General features: G+C 43.3%; 1 protein-coding gene across 2 annotated transcripts in view; it reads right to left on the bottom strand.

Moving 5' to 3' along the window:
* Positions 1-1,307: 1,307 nt before the first annotated feature.
* The window catches only part of ubxn6 (UBX domain protein 6), a 91,878-nt gene continuing 76,859 nt past the window's right edge, over positions 1,308-16,326 (bottom strand). For both annotated transcript variants that reach the window (XM_072482733.1, XM_072482734.1), the window contains 2 exons: positions 8,629-8,774; positions 1,308-1,459 (listed from right to left, as the gene is read on the bottom strand). In XM_072482733.1, the coding sequence (XP_072338834.1) occupies positions 1,334-1,459; positions 8,629-8,774 (272 nt within the window). In that variant the 3' untranslated portion in view covers positions 1,308-1,333. The remainder of the gene's footprint in view (positions 1,460-8,628; positions 8,775-16,326) is intronic.

Raw genomic sequence — 16,326 nt, 5'->3', positions numbered from 1 at the left:
TCGGGTACATATTAATACTGTATCAAAACAGGTTTACTACAAACAGTGCAAAAGAAACGGAGCGAGTGGAATAATTTACAGACAAAATCTTGACCTCAGGAATACGTTGTCAAATTGCAGCATCATATTTCACCCTCAGAATAATAGCCAAAGAATTCTACAAACCTGATGAGAATAGGAAACACAAGGAATACATCGACCAGCTCGCAGGTAAATGACTAGAGTCCAATCCAATTCCAAATGGAAACATTTTGAATCAACGCTAAGAAGGTTGTGAAAACATAACTTTCCACTGACTCTACTCGGGCTCACATATGCTGTCACTAAACTGCTTCAATTTTTACTGAAGGCTCACAGACCTGCTTATAAAAAATGGAAAACCATAGGGCTTCTATTATCCCACCTGAGTGACATCGCCACTGCCAATGATAATTTAAATTTTGTATTTGTAGTCAATTGAGTCTCAGATGTTCTTTTCTGAAACTATATGACAAAGTAAAAAACACCAACTCTTGGCAGTTGACAACATACTTATTTTATCAAGCTGCATACACTACAGAATATAGAAGACCTCAGCAAGTATCAGCTACAATCCAATCATGAGATCCGGACAATATTACAAACAATCATCTGAATCCAGGCCTGGAAGTCAGAAGGTAAAGAGGCAGTGATAACTCAGCAGCAGTACCTGACCCTAGGTACTAAGCTCAGGACATTTTGGTGAATAACAGTAAAACTGTTATTCACCAAAACAGGTTTACTACAAACAGTGCAAAAGAAACGGAGCGAGTGGAATAATTTACAGACAAAATCTTGACCTCAGGAATACGTTGTCAAATTGCAGCATCAAATCCTGCTCAAAACCAAATTCGATATCCGCGGTTTATCAATGCTCAAATCTTTTCATGCTGCCTTCTTTGCAACCAGGTTCTTGTATTTTTGGAAGGAATGCTCCTCCACTCAGTTCAAACTCAACATGCTGAACTTCCTAAGAATTGCTCCATTAAACATCAGCCTCACTACTCATTGTGGTTACACTCAAAACCTTGGGTTCAGACCCACTTCATTTTTCTTCCCTTTGGCAAGTACCTCCGTAAATAGGACAGGCCAAAAGTGGAAATTACATTCAAGAAGTTACATCTAAAGGCTGCTGCATAGTATGGCATATTAATATCACAACGTACACACCTGCCTTGAACCGTGCCACTTCAAACAGTTCCAGAAAAATTCTTGATTCTTCTCCCTGTGATACAGTATTAACATGATTCCATATATATTATACAAAATAAATTTACATACAATATTCAAATGATGTATGGCAGTGTATTTTTACTTATACAAGTGTCTGGACATTAGACAGCAGTTCTTGTTTGAGCATGCTGGTATGACTTTGGCCTGCAGCCTCAAGATCGGATAGGACCTCTGCGTCCCATGTCAAGGTGAGCAAAGCAGCAGGAACCTGCAAACAAAAAGCAAAATGTCAGAGCTGCAGGTTTAAAATGGGCCACTGGGCTTTGTCATGTGAAAGTACCTTTACGAAATTGGTGATTATCTGTGATGTCAGAGTGTGGGTGGACCTGGGTTGTCTGTCAGCTTTTTACTTTCGTTTTAGGCTGTTTGCTGCAGGGTGTGTTTTAGTTTCGTTTTCAGAGCTGGATAGCTGCAGTCACAGCCAGAATGGGTATTAGTCTCTGTAATCTAAAAATTGTAAATCAATCTTTGGTGATTCAAAACTAATAACTGCTCTCAGTAGTGACTTTAACCTGATATACTTCTGTTTAAATATTTTTTAAAGTCTTATGGATGTTAAAAGGACAGCTTAAGGATTACTTAGTATTGTATTCTTTGTGGGTTGTATTTGAATTAATGGTTGCTAAGATGTTCACTATGTTTTAAAAAGGTTAACTTGAGTTCACAGAATAAACATTGTTTTGCTTTAAAAAATACTTTTCCATTTCTGCTGTACAACACCTGTAGAGGGGGCCATGTGCTCCCCATACCACAATCTAGTAAAAGTTGTGGGTCAGGTGAACTTCATGATACACTTTGGGGTTCTCTAAATCCTGGGCCAAAATAAATTGGGGGATCGTCCGGGATAAAAGTCTATCTATTGGATTGGCTTAGTGAACTTAAAGACAGTGAGGGATGAGCATATTGTGGTTGCTTTTCTGGTGTGGTATTCTAGTTGAAGTAGGGAATGTGTTGTGGACAATGGCTCTTTGAGGCTCAGAAGTTTTTGGGGGTGGAGACAGTCACACGCAGTACCTTACGGACAGAGACTAAAAGCAGACTGTTAGATTTGGCAAAAACATACCTTACAAAATGTGAAAAGATGAGGTAATTATGGCCGTCGTTAAGCATTTAAAGTTGCCTGAGATACAGTTTGACTTATTGGAAATGGCAAAAATTCAGTAACAAATGGAAGCAGCTTGAATACGAAAGAGGAAAAAGAAAAGGAGAAAAGAAAGAGAAAGGGAGAAACAGATCAGGGAAAAAGATAAAGAGAGAGAGTTTGAACTTCAGAAAATGGCCAGGAAACATGACAGTCAATTAAAATTGGCAGACGTACAGTTGGATGATAGTGATGAGGATAGTGAGAAAGAGCATGAAAGTCAAAGACTTGGTGGGGATCTATTTAAATATGTCCAAGCATTGCCAAGGTTTGATGAGAAGAAGGTAGAAGCCATTTTTATTTCATTTGAGAAGGTGGCTAAACAAATGAAATGGCCACAGGATATGTGGGTATTACTGATTCAAACAAAGCTGATAGGTAGGGCTAGTGAAATGTTTGCATCACTGCCGGAGGAGGAGGAGGTATCTGGGATGTATGAGGAGGTGAAAAAATCCATCTTAGGTGCATATGAACTAGTGCCTGAAGCTTACAAAGGTTTAGAAATTGAAGGAAAGAATTTGGTCAAACATACATGGAGTTTGAAAGGCTCAAACAGAGTAATTTTGATAGGTGGATAAGGGCTTTGAAAATAGACCAAACGTATGAAGCTCTCAGAGAAATTATACTTTTGAAAGAGTTTATAAATTCAATTCCTGATGTAGTGAGAACTCATGTAGAAGAACAGAGGGTTAAAACTGCGAGATTGGTAGCAGAAATGGCAGATGTTTATGAATTAGTTCATAAATCAAAGCTTGGTTTCCGACACCAGTTTCAGCCGGTGAGGGATAGAAACTGGGAACATGAGAAATACTCAAGTGGTAACGGTCAAGGTGATCTGATGGGAGATAATAAGGAGTGTACCTCAGATTGAAAAAGAAATCCAGGAGGGTGGAAGAGACATGAAAAGTTTCAAATGTTTTCACTGCAATAAATTAGGCCATGTAAAGTCACAGTGTTGGTGGTTGAAGAAAAGAACTGAGAGGGCTGATGTGGTAAAACAGGATAAGGCAGTGGGGTTTGTTAAAGTGGTAAAGGAAAGCCCAAGTGAAGCGAAGGAGGTGCAAAAGATTGTACAGCCTGATCAAGAAGTGATTGATATGAAGGTGCCAGATCTCTTTGAAGAATATACTTGTGTGGGTAAAGTTTACTCATGTGTACCAGAAGGAGCAAGAGATACGTGAGTATCTCTTAATAGTAAGAGATGAAGAGTTATATAGTTTGGGAAGAATATTGCCAGAAAAGGTGGTAATATGTGGAATTCAGGGTGAAAGGAGTAGTGTTCCATTACATAAGGTAAGGTTGGAAAGTCCAGAGAAGAGTGGTGAAGGGGTAGTAGGAGTAATAGAGAAACTATCTTGTCCAGGAATACAGTTTATCTTGGGTAATGATACAGCTGGATCGCAGGTGGGAGTGATGCCTACTCTGGTGAATAGGCCAGTGGAAAATCAGACAACAGAAGTGTTGAAGGATGAATATCCTGGGATCTTTCCGGATTATGTATAACAAGGTCGCAAAGTCACAGTTTAAGACAAGAGGCGAAATCAGAGTGAAGATGAAGTGGAAGTGCAATTGTCAGAAACGATTTTTGATCAGATGGTTGAAAAAGGACAAGAACAGGTGGAGGATGAGGCGAATATTTTTAGTTCAGGAAAATTGGCGGAGTTACAATAGAAAGATGGAGAAATAAAACGGATGTTTCAGACAGCATACATGAAAGGAATCGGAGAGTATACCAGAGTGTTATTACCGTGAAAATGGAGACCTTTACATATGCAGGCGGATGAAAAGTGTGCAGAAGTTCATCAAGTAGTATTGCCGGTAGGGTATAGAAAGGAGGTGTTGCGAGTTGCACGAGGTACCAGTGGGAGGTCATTTGGGAATAAGGAAAACTCAAGCTAAAGTACAAAAACATTTCTATTGGCCTGGACGACATAAAGATGTAGTTAGATTTTGTCAATCATGTCACACATGTCAAGTGATAGGGAAACCTCAAGCAGTGATAAAACCAGTGCCCTTAATACCCATTCCAGCATTTGAGGAACCTTTTACAAGGGTCCTAATTGATTGCGTAGGACCGTTTCTCAAAACGAAAAGTGGGAATCAATATCTTTTGACTATAATGGATGTGTCTACTAGGTTTCCAGAGGCCATTCCAGTACATAATATTACAGCTAAAAAGATTATGGAGGAATTACTTAAATTCTTTACTAGATATGGACTACCCACAGAAATACAATCGGATCAAGGATCAAATTCTACCTCCAGGTTATTCAAAGAAGTTATGGATAGCTTAGGAATAAAACAATTTAAATCAACTGCGTACCATCCAGAATCGCAGGGAGCGTTAGAAAGGTGGTATCAGACATTAAAGACAATGTTGAGGGCTTATTGTCAAGATTATCCAGAGGATTGGGATAAAGGAATTCCATTCATACAGTTTGCAATTAGGGATGCACCTAATGAGTCAACCAAATTTAGTCCTTTTGAACTAATTTTTGGTCATGAGGTAAAAGGACCACTTAAATTGATTAAGGAAAAATTGGTGAGTGAGAAATCGGAAATTACATTATTGGATTAAGTGTGAAATTTTAGGGAATGATTAAATAGAGCAGGTGAATTGGCTAGACAGCATTTAAAAGGTGCACAACATGATGAAACGGGTAGTGATTTTGCCAGTGGAGATAAAGTTTTAGTATTGTTACTAGTGGTAGGTGAACCTTTAAAAGCAAGGTTTTGTGGACCGTATCAGATTGAAAGGAAATTAAGTGAGGTGAATTAGATGGTAAAAACACCAGACAGAAGATTCACCGAGTGTGTCATGTGAATATGCTTAAAAGGTACTTTGAAAGGGAAGGAGAGAAAAAGGAGGAGGTTTTAATGATTCTAACTCAAAGTGACGAACCAAATCCAGATGACTGTGAATTTGACATACCTCAAATTAAATTGGAAAATGAGGATGTTCTTAAAAATTGGAATAAATTGTTGAGTTACCTTCCAGAGGAAAAACGAACTGACCTGAAAGAGTTATTGATATCACGTGGACAAGTTTGTGGAGATAAATTGGGAAGTACTAAAATAGCTACACATGCTGTAGATGTGGGAAATGCTGTTCCAACCAAACAACATCCATATAGACTTAACCCTTTAAAATTGGCATAGGTTGACAAAGAGATTGAGCGTATGCTTAAAAATGGCATAATTGAAGTGGGTTGCAGCTAATGGAGCTCGCCTATTGTGATGGTACCTAAACCAGATGGTACACATCAGTTGTGTGGGGATTACAGAAAGGTTAATACAGTTACATGAACGGACTCTTATCCTACCTAACGTTTGGAGGATTGCATTGAGAAAGTGGGACAATCAGCTTTTATTTCCAAACTGGATTTACTTAAAGGTTACTGGCAGGTACCTTTATCCGAAAGGGCGAAGGAGATTTCAGCTTTTGTGACTCCAGATGGTATATACCAATTCAAAGTTATGCCATTTGGCATGAAAAACGCCCCAGCCACATAGAACATAGAATATACAGTGCAGAAGGAGTCCATTCGGCCCATCGAGTCTGCACCCACTTAAGCCCTCACTTCTACCCTATCCCCGTAACCCAATAACACCTCCTAACTTTTTGGTCACTATGGGCAATTTATCATGGCCAATCCACCTAACCAGCACGTCTTTTGGACTGTGGGAGGAAACCGGAGCACCCGGAGGAAACGCACGCAGTCACGGGGAGAACGTGCAGACTCCGTACAGACCGTGACCCAGCGGGGAATCGAACCTGGGACCCTGGCGCTGTGAAGCCATAGTGCTATCCACTTGTGCTACTGTGCCGCCCTTCAATGGTTAACTCACAAAGTTGTTTCAGGATTACCCAATTGTGCGCTATACATAGACGTTCTGGTCATTTTCAGCCAGACATGGAAAGAACATTTGAAACATCTGATGTGAGTTATTCGATCAACTTCAGGATAAACCTAGCCAAAGGTGAATTTGGAAAAGCCAAAGTCACTGTCCTTGGCCATACAATTGGAAAGGGTCAAATGGTCACACGGGATGTGAAACCAACAGTCCTTGAGGAGTTTCAGATACCCTCAAGACGAAGGGAAATAATGTGATTTCTTGGCATGAGTGGATTTGATCGAACATGTGTGCAAATGTTTTGTAGCGTGATTGCTCCACTGATGGACTTGCTGAAGAAAGGTCAAAAATTTCAGTGGACAGCGGACTTTCAACAGGCATTTGACTGCCTGAAAGCTGTGATAACCAATGCTCCTGTGTTGGAGAATTACAAGGGACTCTGATCAGATTGACTAAAGTACCTGACTTTAAAGAGAAATGCCGAGGCGTAGAGAAATGGATGGATCGTGCAGAGACGTTCTTGTTCCAAAGAGACTGTCAATCGAGAAGGATTTCAGTTGGAGGAGGAAGAACAAAAAAAAAAAATGGACCTGTTTGCGTGTTGTTTTTTTGAAACAAAAAAGTATATTTACTGTGTGCATTTCTTAAAGGATAGTGAAACGGTGCAAAATGAAACCATCTTGAAGTTGATGGGTTTTTTTTTTTCCTTGGGGGGAGGTGGCATGTGAGAGTACCTTTAAGAAATGGGTGTTTAAGAAATGTACCTTTAAGAAATGGTTGTTTATCAGCGATGTCAGAGTGTGGGTGGAGCTGGGCTGTCTGTCAGCTTTTTACTTTTGTTTTAGGCTGTTTGCTACAGGGTGTGTTTTAGTTTCGTTTTCAGAGCTGGATAGCTGCAGTCACAGCCAGAAGGGGTATTTGTCTCTCTCTCTGTAATCTAAAAACTGTAAATCGATCCTTTGGTGATTTAAAACTAATAACTGCTCTCAGTAGTGACTTTAACCTGATTCCGTTCAAAGGTTTTTAAAGTCTTATGGATGTTAAAAGGACAGCTTAAGGATTACTTAGTGTTGTATTCTTTGGGGGTTGTATTTGAATTAATGGTTGCTAAGATGTTCACTGTATGTTTTAAAAAGATTAACTTGAGTTCATAGAATAAACATTGTTTTGCTTTAAAAAATACTTTTCCATTTCTGCTGTCCCACACCAGTAGAGTGGGCCGTGTTCTCCCCATACCACAATCGAATTAAACGTTGTGGGTCAGGTGAACTCCATGATACACTATGGGGTTCGCTAAACCCTGGCCCATATTAGCTTGAAGACCTGTACGCCATAGAAACATAAAAAAGTTACGGTGCCGAAAAAGGCCATGCAGCCCATCGTGTCTGCACTGGCCAAAAGGAAGAGAGGGAAAAAGGAACCAGCTGCTTGTTTTAATCCCACTTTCCCAGCACCTGGTCCATAGGGTGCAGGTTATAGCATGACAGGTGCAGATCCAGGTAACTTTTAAATGAATTGAGCATTTCAGCTGAAACCACCAATTCGGGCAGTAAATTCCAAACACCCACCACCTTTGGGTGAAAAAGTTTTTCCTCCGGTCCCCTGTAATCCTTCTATCTTAAATCTATGCCCCAGTAACTGACACCTCAGCTCAGGGAAACAAGTCTTTCCTGCCTAGGCCCCTCAATTTTGCATACCTGAATTAGGTCACCCCTCAGCCTCCTCTCTGTTCTAAGGAAAACAACCCTAGCCTAAACAAATCTCTCCTCATAACTGCAATTTTCAAACCCTGATAATCCTTTTGATTATCTACATTGATTGAATACTAGTCCTCTCCCTCTTTCCTCCATAATTTTCAGCTTGTCCACACATCAGATGATAATGAATCAAAACAAAGATACTGAAAATTCACATCTGCATCCATAGAGAAAATATCAGAGTATAAAAACTGCAAAGTAGCATAAGGGCCATTACTTGAAACATTAACTAGCGTTTATAGCATTTCTCATTTCGCCAGTCAATCCTGTGCTCACTATTTGCTTTATGCCCAGGGAACCAGAGCACATGGACCAATCATGTAGATGTTGGCATTCCTGCAATTTCCTCCTCTCCACATACAAGACCCATAATAGGAAATAAAATGAGTAGCACCAATCGTCTCCTTTCTGCAGAAAGCAGGAAATTTGAATATCTTGTTATGCCAAAAGAACAGATGGTTCTGCAGTATAAGAGGTGCGGGAGGAACAGATCATCTAGCAGCACCTCCTGTCAAATTGTTTTCAATAAGCATCAACGGAATGAAGGAACAAACAGGGAGACATCCTAACCACTGGTATAAAGGAAAAAACAAAGTTGAATAAGGAAATTGTAAAGCAGTTTACCAATCCCACTTCAATAAACATTGCAGATTCATCTTTCAGTTTCTGTCCTCCAGGAGCCACCAGTTCGAAAGGAATCCAGTCTTTTTCCAGGACACTGTGGACAAATTCCCGAAGAGCTAAAATCCTCTCTCGGGCATAGAACGTCCCTGGAAGGAAGGAATGCTCTCAATAAATTTACCACCAAAAAAAAGGGGAGATTTAAATTTACTTTGTTCTACATGCAGTAAAAAAAAAATCTGATACATATGGATAAATGAGCTCTAGTTCACAGAATCTTTCGAGTTAAGGAGACTATTCGGCCTATCGAGTCTGCAATAGCTCACTGAAAGAGCATTCTCCCCAATCCCACTCTCCTGCCTTATCCCCATACATAACCTTGCACATAGCAATCCAATTCCCTCAATTTAACCTGCCTCCACCATCCTCTTGAGAAATTTGTTCCAGACTCCAAACACCCTCTGGGTGAAAGAAACTTTCCCCACATCACTTCTACTCCTTTTGCCTATTATTTTGTATTTGTGCCCTCCAGTTCTTAATGTATTCTTGACTGAGAACATTCCTCACTAGTTACCCTGTACATACCCCTCAGAATCTTAAATACCGCTATCAAGTCTCCCCTCAGCATGCTCTTCTCCAAGGAAAACAGACCCATACTCACCGGTCTATCCTACAGTTGTTTATCCCTAGAATCATTTATCGCCATAACTTTCATCATACAAAGAAAGAAAACAAAAACAGAACAACCCCAACAATATAAAACCTAAAACAAAATTGAAAACAAACCCCCACTCCCTCTCCCCTTCGCATTCAACAGCAACCAACTCCCAAAAGTGCATCATAAACAAACCCAAGAATGGTAGGATCTCTCCTTTACCCCCCTCAATTCAAACTTCACCTTCTCCAGAGTCAAAAACTCCATCAGGTTCCCCGCCACGCCGAGGCACAGGGTGGAGAAGCTGACCTCGACCCCAACAAGACCCCTACACGAGTGATCAGTGAGGCGAAGAATAAAACATGTGCCCCCACATCCGCCTCCAACTCGGGCCGGTCCAACACTCCGAAAACGGCTTCTAGAGGGCCAGGCTCCACATTCATATGTAAAACCCCCGAGATAGTGCTAAATGCCTCCTGCCAATAGAACATACAGTGCAGAATGAGGCCATTCAGCCCATCGAGTCTGCACCGACCCACTTAAGCCCTCACTTCCACCCTATCCCTGTAACCCAATAACCCCTCCTAACCTTTTTTGGTCACTAAGGGCAATTTATCATGGCCAATCCACCTAACCTGCACGTCTTTGGACTGTGGGAGGAAACCGGAGCACCCGGAGGAAACCCACGCAGATACTGGAAGAACGAGCAGATTCCGCACAGATAGTGACCCAGCAGGGAATCGAACCTGGGACCCTGGCGCTGTGAAGCCACAGTGCTAATCACTTGTGCTACCATGCTTCCCACCTTTCCTACTTCGGGCAGGACCAGACTTATGCACAGGGGAAGCAGTGGCATAGTGGTATTGTCACTGGACCAGTTAACCAGAGGCCCAGAGTAATGTTCTGGGGACCCAGGTTCAAGTCCTGCCACTGCAGATGGTGACATTTGAATTCAATAAAAATCTGGAATTAAAAGTCGAATGAATACCGTGAAACCATTGTAGATTGTCTTATAAACGCATCTGGTTCACTAATGTCCTTTAGGGAAGGAAATCTGCCATCCTTAGCAGATCTGGCCAACATGTGACTCCAGATCCACAGCAATGTGGTTGACTCTTAACTGCCCCCTCAGGGGCAAATAGAGATGCGCAATAAATGTTGGCACAGCCTGCGATGCCCACATCCCATGAACAAATATTTTTAAAAAAACATGACCCCTCCTCCACATTGCTCACAGACATCCTCCACAACCCCCTCAAACAACCAACTCATCTTTGATTTTGAGGTGCACCCTATACAATACTTTCAATTGTATCAGTTCCAGACTCGCGCACAAGATTGAGACGTTTACCCTTCACAGCACCTCACCCCCCCATCTCTTCTTCCCACTTCATCTTAACCCCCTCCATAGGCAACCTATCCTCCTCCAGGATCCTCCTGTAGATTGCCAACACAACCCCCTTCTTCATGCGCCCCCCCTTCCGCCCGCTGGCAATACCGCCTCCAGCAACCAGGAAGCCGGCGTTATCGGGAAAGTTGGGAAGATCTTCCTTGTAAAATCTCAACCTGCAGGTATCTAAATCCTTCTCCATGTCCCGATCCATACTTCTCTCACACCTCCAAGCTTGCGAATCGTCCCCCAAGAAACAAATTCTTCATTTCCTTAATCCCCCTCCCATCTCCGAAACCTCGCATCCATCCTCCCCGAATATTTACCCGGTGCCATCAGAAGCGGCGCTCGCAACCTCGACCTCCTACACCACCCCTCCTCCATCTTAACTCATCGGGTCACCCTCTCCTTAACCCAGCCCTGCTCCTTCTCCACGTTTGCGGCCCAGTTATAGTACAGTATATACTATAACCCCCCGCCTGACACCCTCTCTGCAAGACCTGGCACTGAAATAGGAACAAAATCGCAGTAGCACATTCATTTCAACTGCCTGCACCCGGTCCACCAACAACAGAGAGGTTGTCCCACCTTGCCAAATCAGCCATTACCCTCCCCACAAAACTAGTAAAAATATACCTCCGGAGCCCATCCCAAACCCACGCCATCTGCACCCCCAAGTATCTAAAGTGGGTTGCCGCCCGACAAAAGGGCAGCCCCCCACCCCTGCCGGGTGACAATAAAGTACTCGCTCTTGCCTAGGTTCAATTTATACACTAAGAACAACCCAAATCTTTGGAGCAGCCCCATTACAAACCCCACCGATGTGCTCGGCTCCAAAATATACAGTAACAGATCATCAGCATATAAGGATACCTGATGCTCCTCCACCAAACTCCACCCCACCCCTCACTATCGCCTTCCACAACCCCAAGCTCCTTAGCCCGATTGCCAAAGGCTCTAAAACCAACAGAAGGGACATAGGACACCCCTGCCTCAAACCCCGGTGCAGCGCAAAGTACCCCAAATTCATATTATTGGTGCGAACACTCGCCATCGGTTCCTTATATAACAGTCGTGCCCACGCCACGAACCTCGACCAGATTCCAAATCCGCCATCAAATAACCCCACTCTACCCAATCAAATACCTTCTCTGCGTCCAGTGCCACCACCATCTACATCTCCTTTCTCTCCGCCAGAGACATGATTTACCCCTAGAATCATTCTTGTGAATCTCCTCTGTACTCTCTCCAATGCCTTAATTTCCTTCTTCAAGCATGGCACCCAAAACTGGATGCAGTACTCCAGATGAGGCCTAGCTCGTATATTACACACGTTCAACATGACCTCCTTACTCCTGTATGCTTTATTAACTGCTCTCTCAACATTCCCTGCCACCTTTAATTGACTTGCATAAAAGGTCCCTTTGTTCCTGCACCTCCTTAAGAGTTTCTCCCTTTATTTGTTACTGTCGCTCCACATTCTTCCTCCCAAAATCAGACATTGATGGCCTCAGTGGAATCCCACACTCCTTTTTTCAAACTGTTGGGTTAAGCATAATTTTATTCAAGAATAATACTATTAACTATTAACATTGTTCACATCAACATTAAGATAGAATACTCAATTCCTTTGCCCAAACAAATTTGAAATCCTGACGAGAGCCTTAAGAAAGGTGTGCAGCACATATCCTACACATAGAGGATGCAGGAATGAAAAATAAGCCCGTCAAAGGGCTTTTAAGTTATTGGAACTGACGACATATCAATAGAGTAGTGAAGAGAATATGAGGCCATAAGAAATAAGAGGCAAAGATGACATTTGGATCTTGAAGCCTGTTCCACCATTCAGTAAGATCATAGTTATCTCCGATACATCTTCCCAGACTATCCGCAGAGACACACATTCCCTTAGTACATGAAAATCATCAGTCTCCACCTTGAATATACTCAGTGGTTGGCCATTCACAGCTCTCTGATCTCCAGAATTCCAAACATTTTGAGGAAGCCAACCCTTTATTCTAAAGCTGTGACCCCATGTTCACATGTTGGATAGCCATAGACAGCAATGGGAGTCACGTCTTCTCGGACTGTGATGATTGGTGGTGACAGTGTCATGTGCTAGGCAGCAGGGGGTGTGGTGGCAATGGAGGTCATGTGTTGCAGTAATGTGTTCAATGAATGGCACTGACGATGTCACGTATACAGCACCACATGAAGGGTTAATAGTCACATGTCGGGGAGGATGAGGGCCCCAGGAACCACTGGGGTTTGAGGGGAAAACAAGCAGTCACAGACCAGTGAAGAGCGATGGAGAGAGCAGTGGAAGAACAGGTAGGAATCGGACCAGGTGATATCAATCATCAGAAACATTACCGAGCAGTGACTGCACGGTGGCGCAGTGGTTAGCACTGCTATCTTATGGCGCTGAGGACCCAAGTTTGATCCCAGCCCTGGGTCACTGTCCGTGTGGAGTTTGCACATTCTCCCGTGTCTGTGTGGGTATCACCACCACAACCCAAAGATGTGCATGGTAGGTGGATTGGCCAGGTTAAATTGCCCCTTAATTGGAAAAAGAAATGAATTGGGCACTTTAAATTTAAGAAAAAATAAATAAACATTACCAAGTTGTGATAATGTGTCCCGATTCGGCCAGTCCCAGGGTGGGGCTGGCAGGGATTTCTATCTTGCAATGGCTCCAGTTGACGTTAAAGGTAGGACAGGATTAGTGAGGCCACCTGTGCCAGGCCTCTGGCATCAAAGCCCCTCTCTCTCCAGGGCTAGAGCACTCCCAGGTTAAAGGCCAGCCACCTTCAGCGCTGCATGGACAGTGGTGCTGCTAAAACAAGCAGCCATTTGCCTCTCCTGCAGCTCCAGCTGAAGATTAAAAATCCCATGGCCCCTGTACGAAAAAGATTTTCCTTGTGTAATAACCAACATTACTCTCTCCGGACTCATATCATTCCTCCCTCTCTCCTTCATTCACCCGGAATAATCAAAATACGGTATGGAGAATACGGGGCCTGGAAACAGGAGAAGCAACAGGGCGCATGATTTCTCGCCCAGGACCGGCTGCCTAGTTTAAAAAAAAATTAATTTCCAGGATGTGAGCCCTTCAGAAGGTGGTGATGAGTTGCCTTCTTCAACTGTTGCAGTCCTTGGGGTGTAGGTACACCCACTGCGCTATTAGGGAGGGAGTTCCAGGATGTTGCCCCAGCGACAGTGAAGGAATAGTGATATATTTCCAAATCAGGGTGGGGAGTGATTTGGAAGGGAACCTCCAGGTGGTGGGGTTCCCAGGTATCTGCTGCTCTTGTCCTTCTAGATAATAATGGCCATGGGTTTGGAAGGTGCTGCTAAGGAACCTTGGTGAGTTACTGCAGTGCATCTTGTCGTTGTTACACACGGCAGCCACTTCATCGGTGGTGAGGGTTTGAATGTTTGTGGAAGGGGGAGCAATCAAAGCGGACTCCTTTGCCCTAGATGGTGTCAAGCTTCTTGAGTGTTGTTGGAGCCGCACTCATCCAGGCAAGTGGAAAGTATTCCATTACACTCCTGACTTGTGCCTTGTAGATGGTGGACAGGCTTTGGGGGTCAGAAGGAGAGCTACTCTCTATAGGACTCCTAACCTTTGATCGGCCCTGGTAGCCACAGTAATAATGTGGTTGGTCCAGTTTGTTTCTGATCAATGGTAACACCCAGGATGTTAATTGTGGGGGATTCAGCGATGGAAATGCCATTGAATGTGGCGTGAATGTAACTTGCCACTTGTCAGCTCAGCTTGCATATTGTCCAGGTCTTGCTGCATTTGGATATGGACTGCTTCATTATCTGAGGAGTTACGAATAGTGCTGAACATTGTGCAGTCAAGCACAAACATCCCCATCTCTGACCTTATGATGGAAGGGAGGTCATTGATGAAGCAGCTGAAGGTGGTTGGGCCGAGGACACCACCCTGAGGCACTCCTACGGTGTTGTCCTGGAGTTGAGATGATTGAGATGATGCGGGCAGATTGTTTCCACTGGCGGGTGAAAGCAGAACTAGGGGGCATAGCCTCAAAATAAGGGGAAGTAGATTTAGGACTGAGTTTAGGAGGAACTTCTTCACCCAAAGGGTTGTGAATCTATGGAATTCCTTGCCCAGTGAAGCAGTAGAGGCTCCTTCATTAAATGTTTTTAAGATAAAGATAGATAGTTTTTTGAAGAATAAAGGGATTAAGGGTTATGGTGTTCGGGCCGGAAAGTGGAGCTGAGTCCACAAAAGATCAGCCATGATCTCATTGAATGGTGGAGCAGGCTCGAGGGGCCAGATGGCCTACTCCTGCTCCTAGTTCTTATGATCTGCAATCACCACAACCATCTTCCTTTCTGCCAGGTTTGACTCCAACCAGCAGTGAGTTTTCCCCCTGATTCCCATTGACTCCAGTTTAGCTAGGGTTACTTGATGCCATACTTGGTCAAATGCTGCCTTGATGTCAAGGGCAGTCATTCTCACCTCACCTCTGGCATTCAGCTCTTTTGTCCATGTTTGGACCAAGGCTGTAATGAGGTGAGGAGATGAGTGACCCTGCCGGAACCCATACTGAGCGTCCGTGAGCAACTGAGTAAGTGCTGCTTGTTAGCACTGTTGATGACTCCTTCCACCACTTTGCTGATGATGGAAAGTAGACCAATCTTCAATCTATGCTAATATGATCCCTAGTCTCACAAATCATAACTCTGTAGAAACCTTATCTGAAACCTTGTAGATGTTCTGAAAATCCAAATACATCGCACCATATTTATCCTACGAGTCACATCCTCAAAAAACTTAACAGATTTGTCAAACATTATTTGCCCCTTCATAATAGACAATAGAACATTACACTTCGGCCCTCGATGTTGCGCCGACCTGTGAAACCAATCTAAAGCCCATCTACACTATTCCATTATCATTCATATGTTTATCCAATGACCATTTAAATGCCCTTAATGTTGGCGAGTCCACGACTGTTGCAGGCAGGGCAAACCATGGCCTTACTACACTCTGAGTAAAGAACCTACCTCTGACATCTGTCCCTATCTCCCCTCAATTTAAAGCTATGTCCCCTCGTGCTAGCCATCACCATCCGAGGAAAAAGGCTCTCACTGTCCACCCTATCTAATCCTCCGATCAACTTGTATGCCTCTATTAAGTCACCTCTTAACCTTCTTCTAACGAAAACAGCCTCAAGTCCCTCAGCCTTTCCTCAAAAGATCTTCCCTCCATACCAGGCAACATCCTGGTAAATCTCCTCTACACCCTTTCCAATGCTTCCACATCCTTCCTATAATGCGGCGACCAGAACTGCACGCAATACTCCAAATGCGGCCGCACCAGAGTTTTGTACAGCTGCAACATGGCCTCATGACTCCGAAATTCAATCCCTCTGCCAATAAAAGCTAACACATCGTATGCCTTCTTAACAACCCTATCAACCTGGGTGGCAACTTTCAGGGATCTATGTACATGGACACCGAGATCTCTCTGCTCATCCACACTGCCAAGAATCTTACCATTAACCCAGTACTCTGTATTCCTGTTACTCCTTCCAAAATGAATCACCTCACACTTTTCTTCATTGAACTCCATTTGCCACTTCTCAGCCCAGCTCTGCAGCTTATCTATGTCCCTTTGTAA

The sequence above is a fragment of the Scyliorhinus torazame genome, chromosome 18, assembly GCF_047496885.1.
Source record: "Scyliorhinus torazame isolate Kashiwa2021f chromosome 18, sScyTor2.1, whole genome shotgun sequence".
Lineage (NCBI taxonomy): Eukaryota > Metazoa > Chordata > Chondrichthyes > Carcharhiniformes > Scyliorhinidae > Scyliorhinus > Scyliorhinus torazame.
This window is presented reverse-complemented; position numbering and strand designations above follow the sequence as displayed.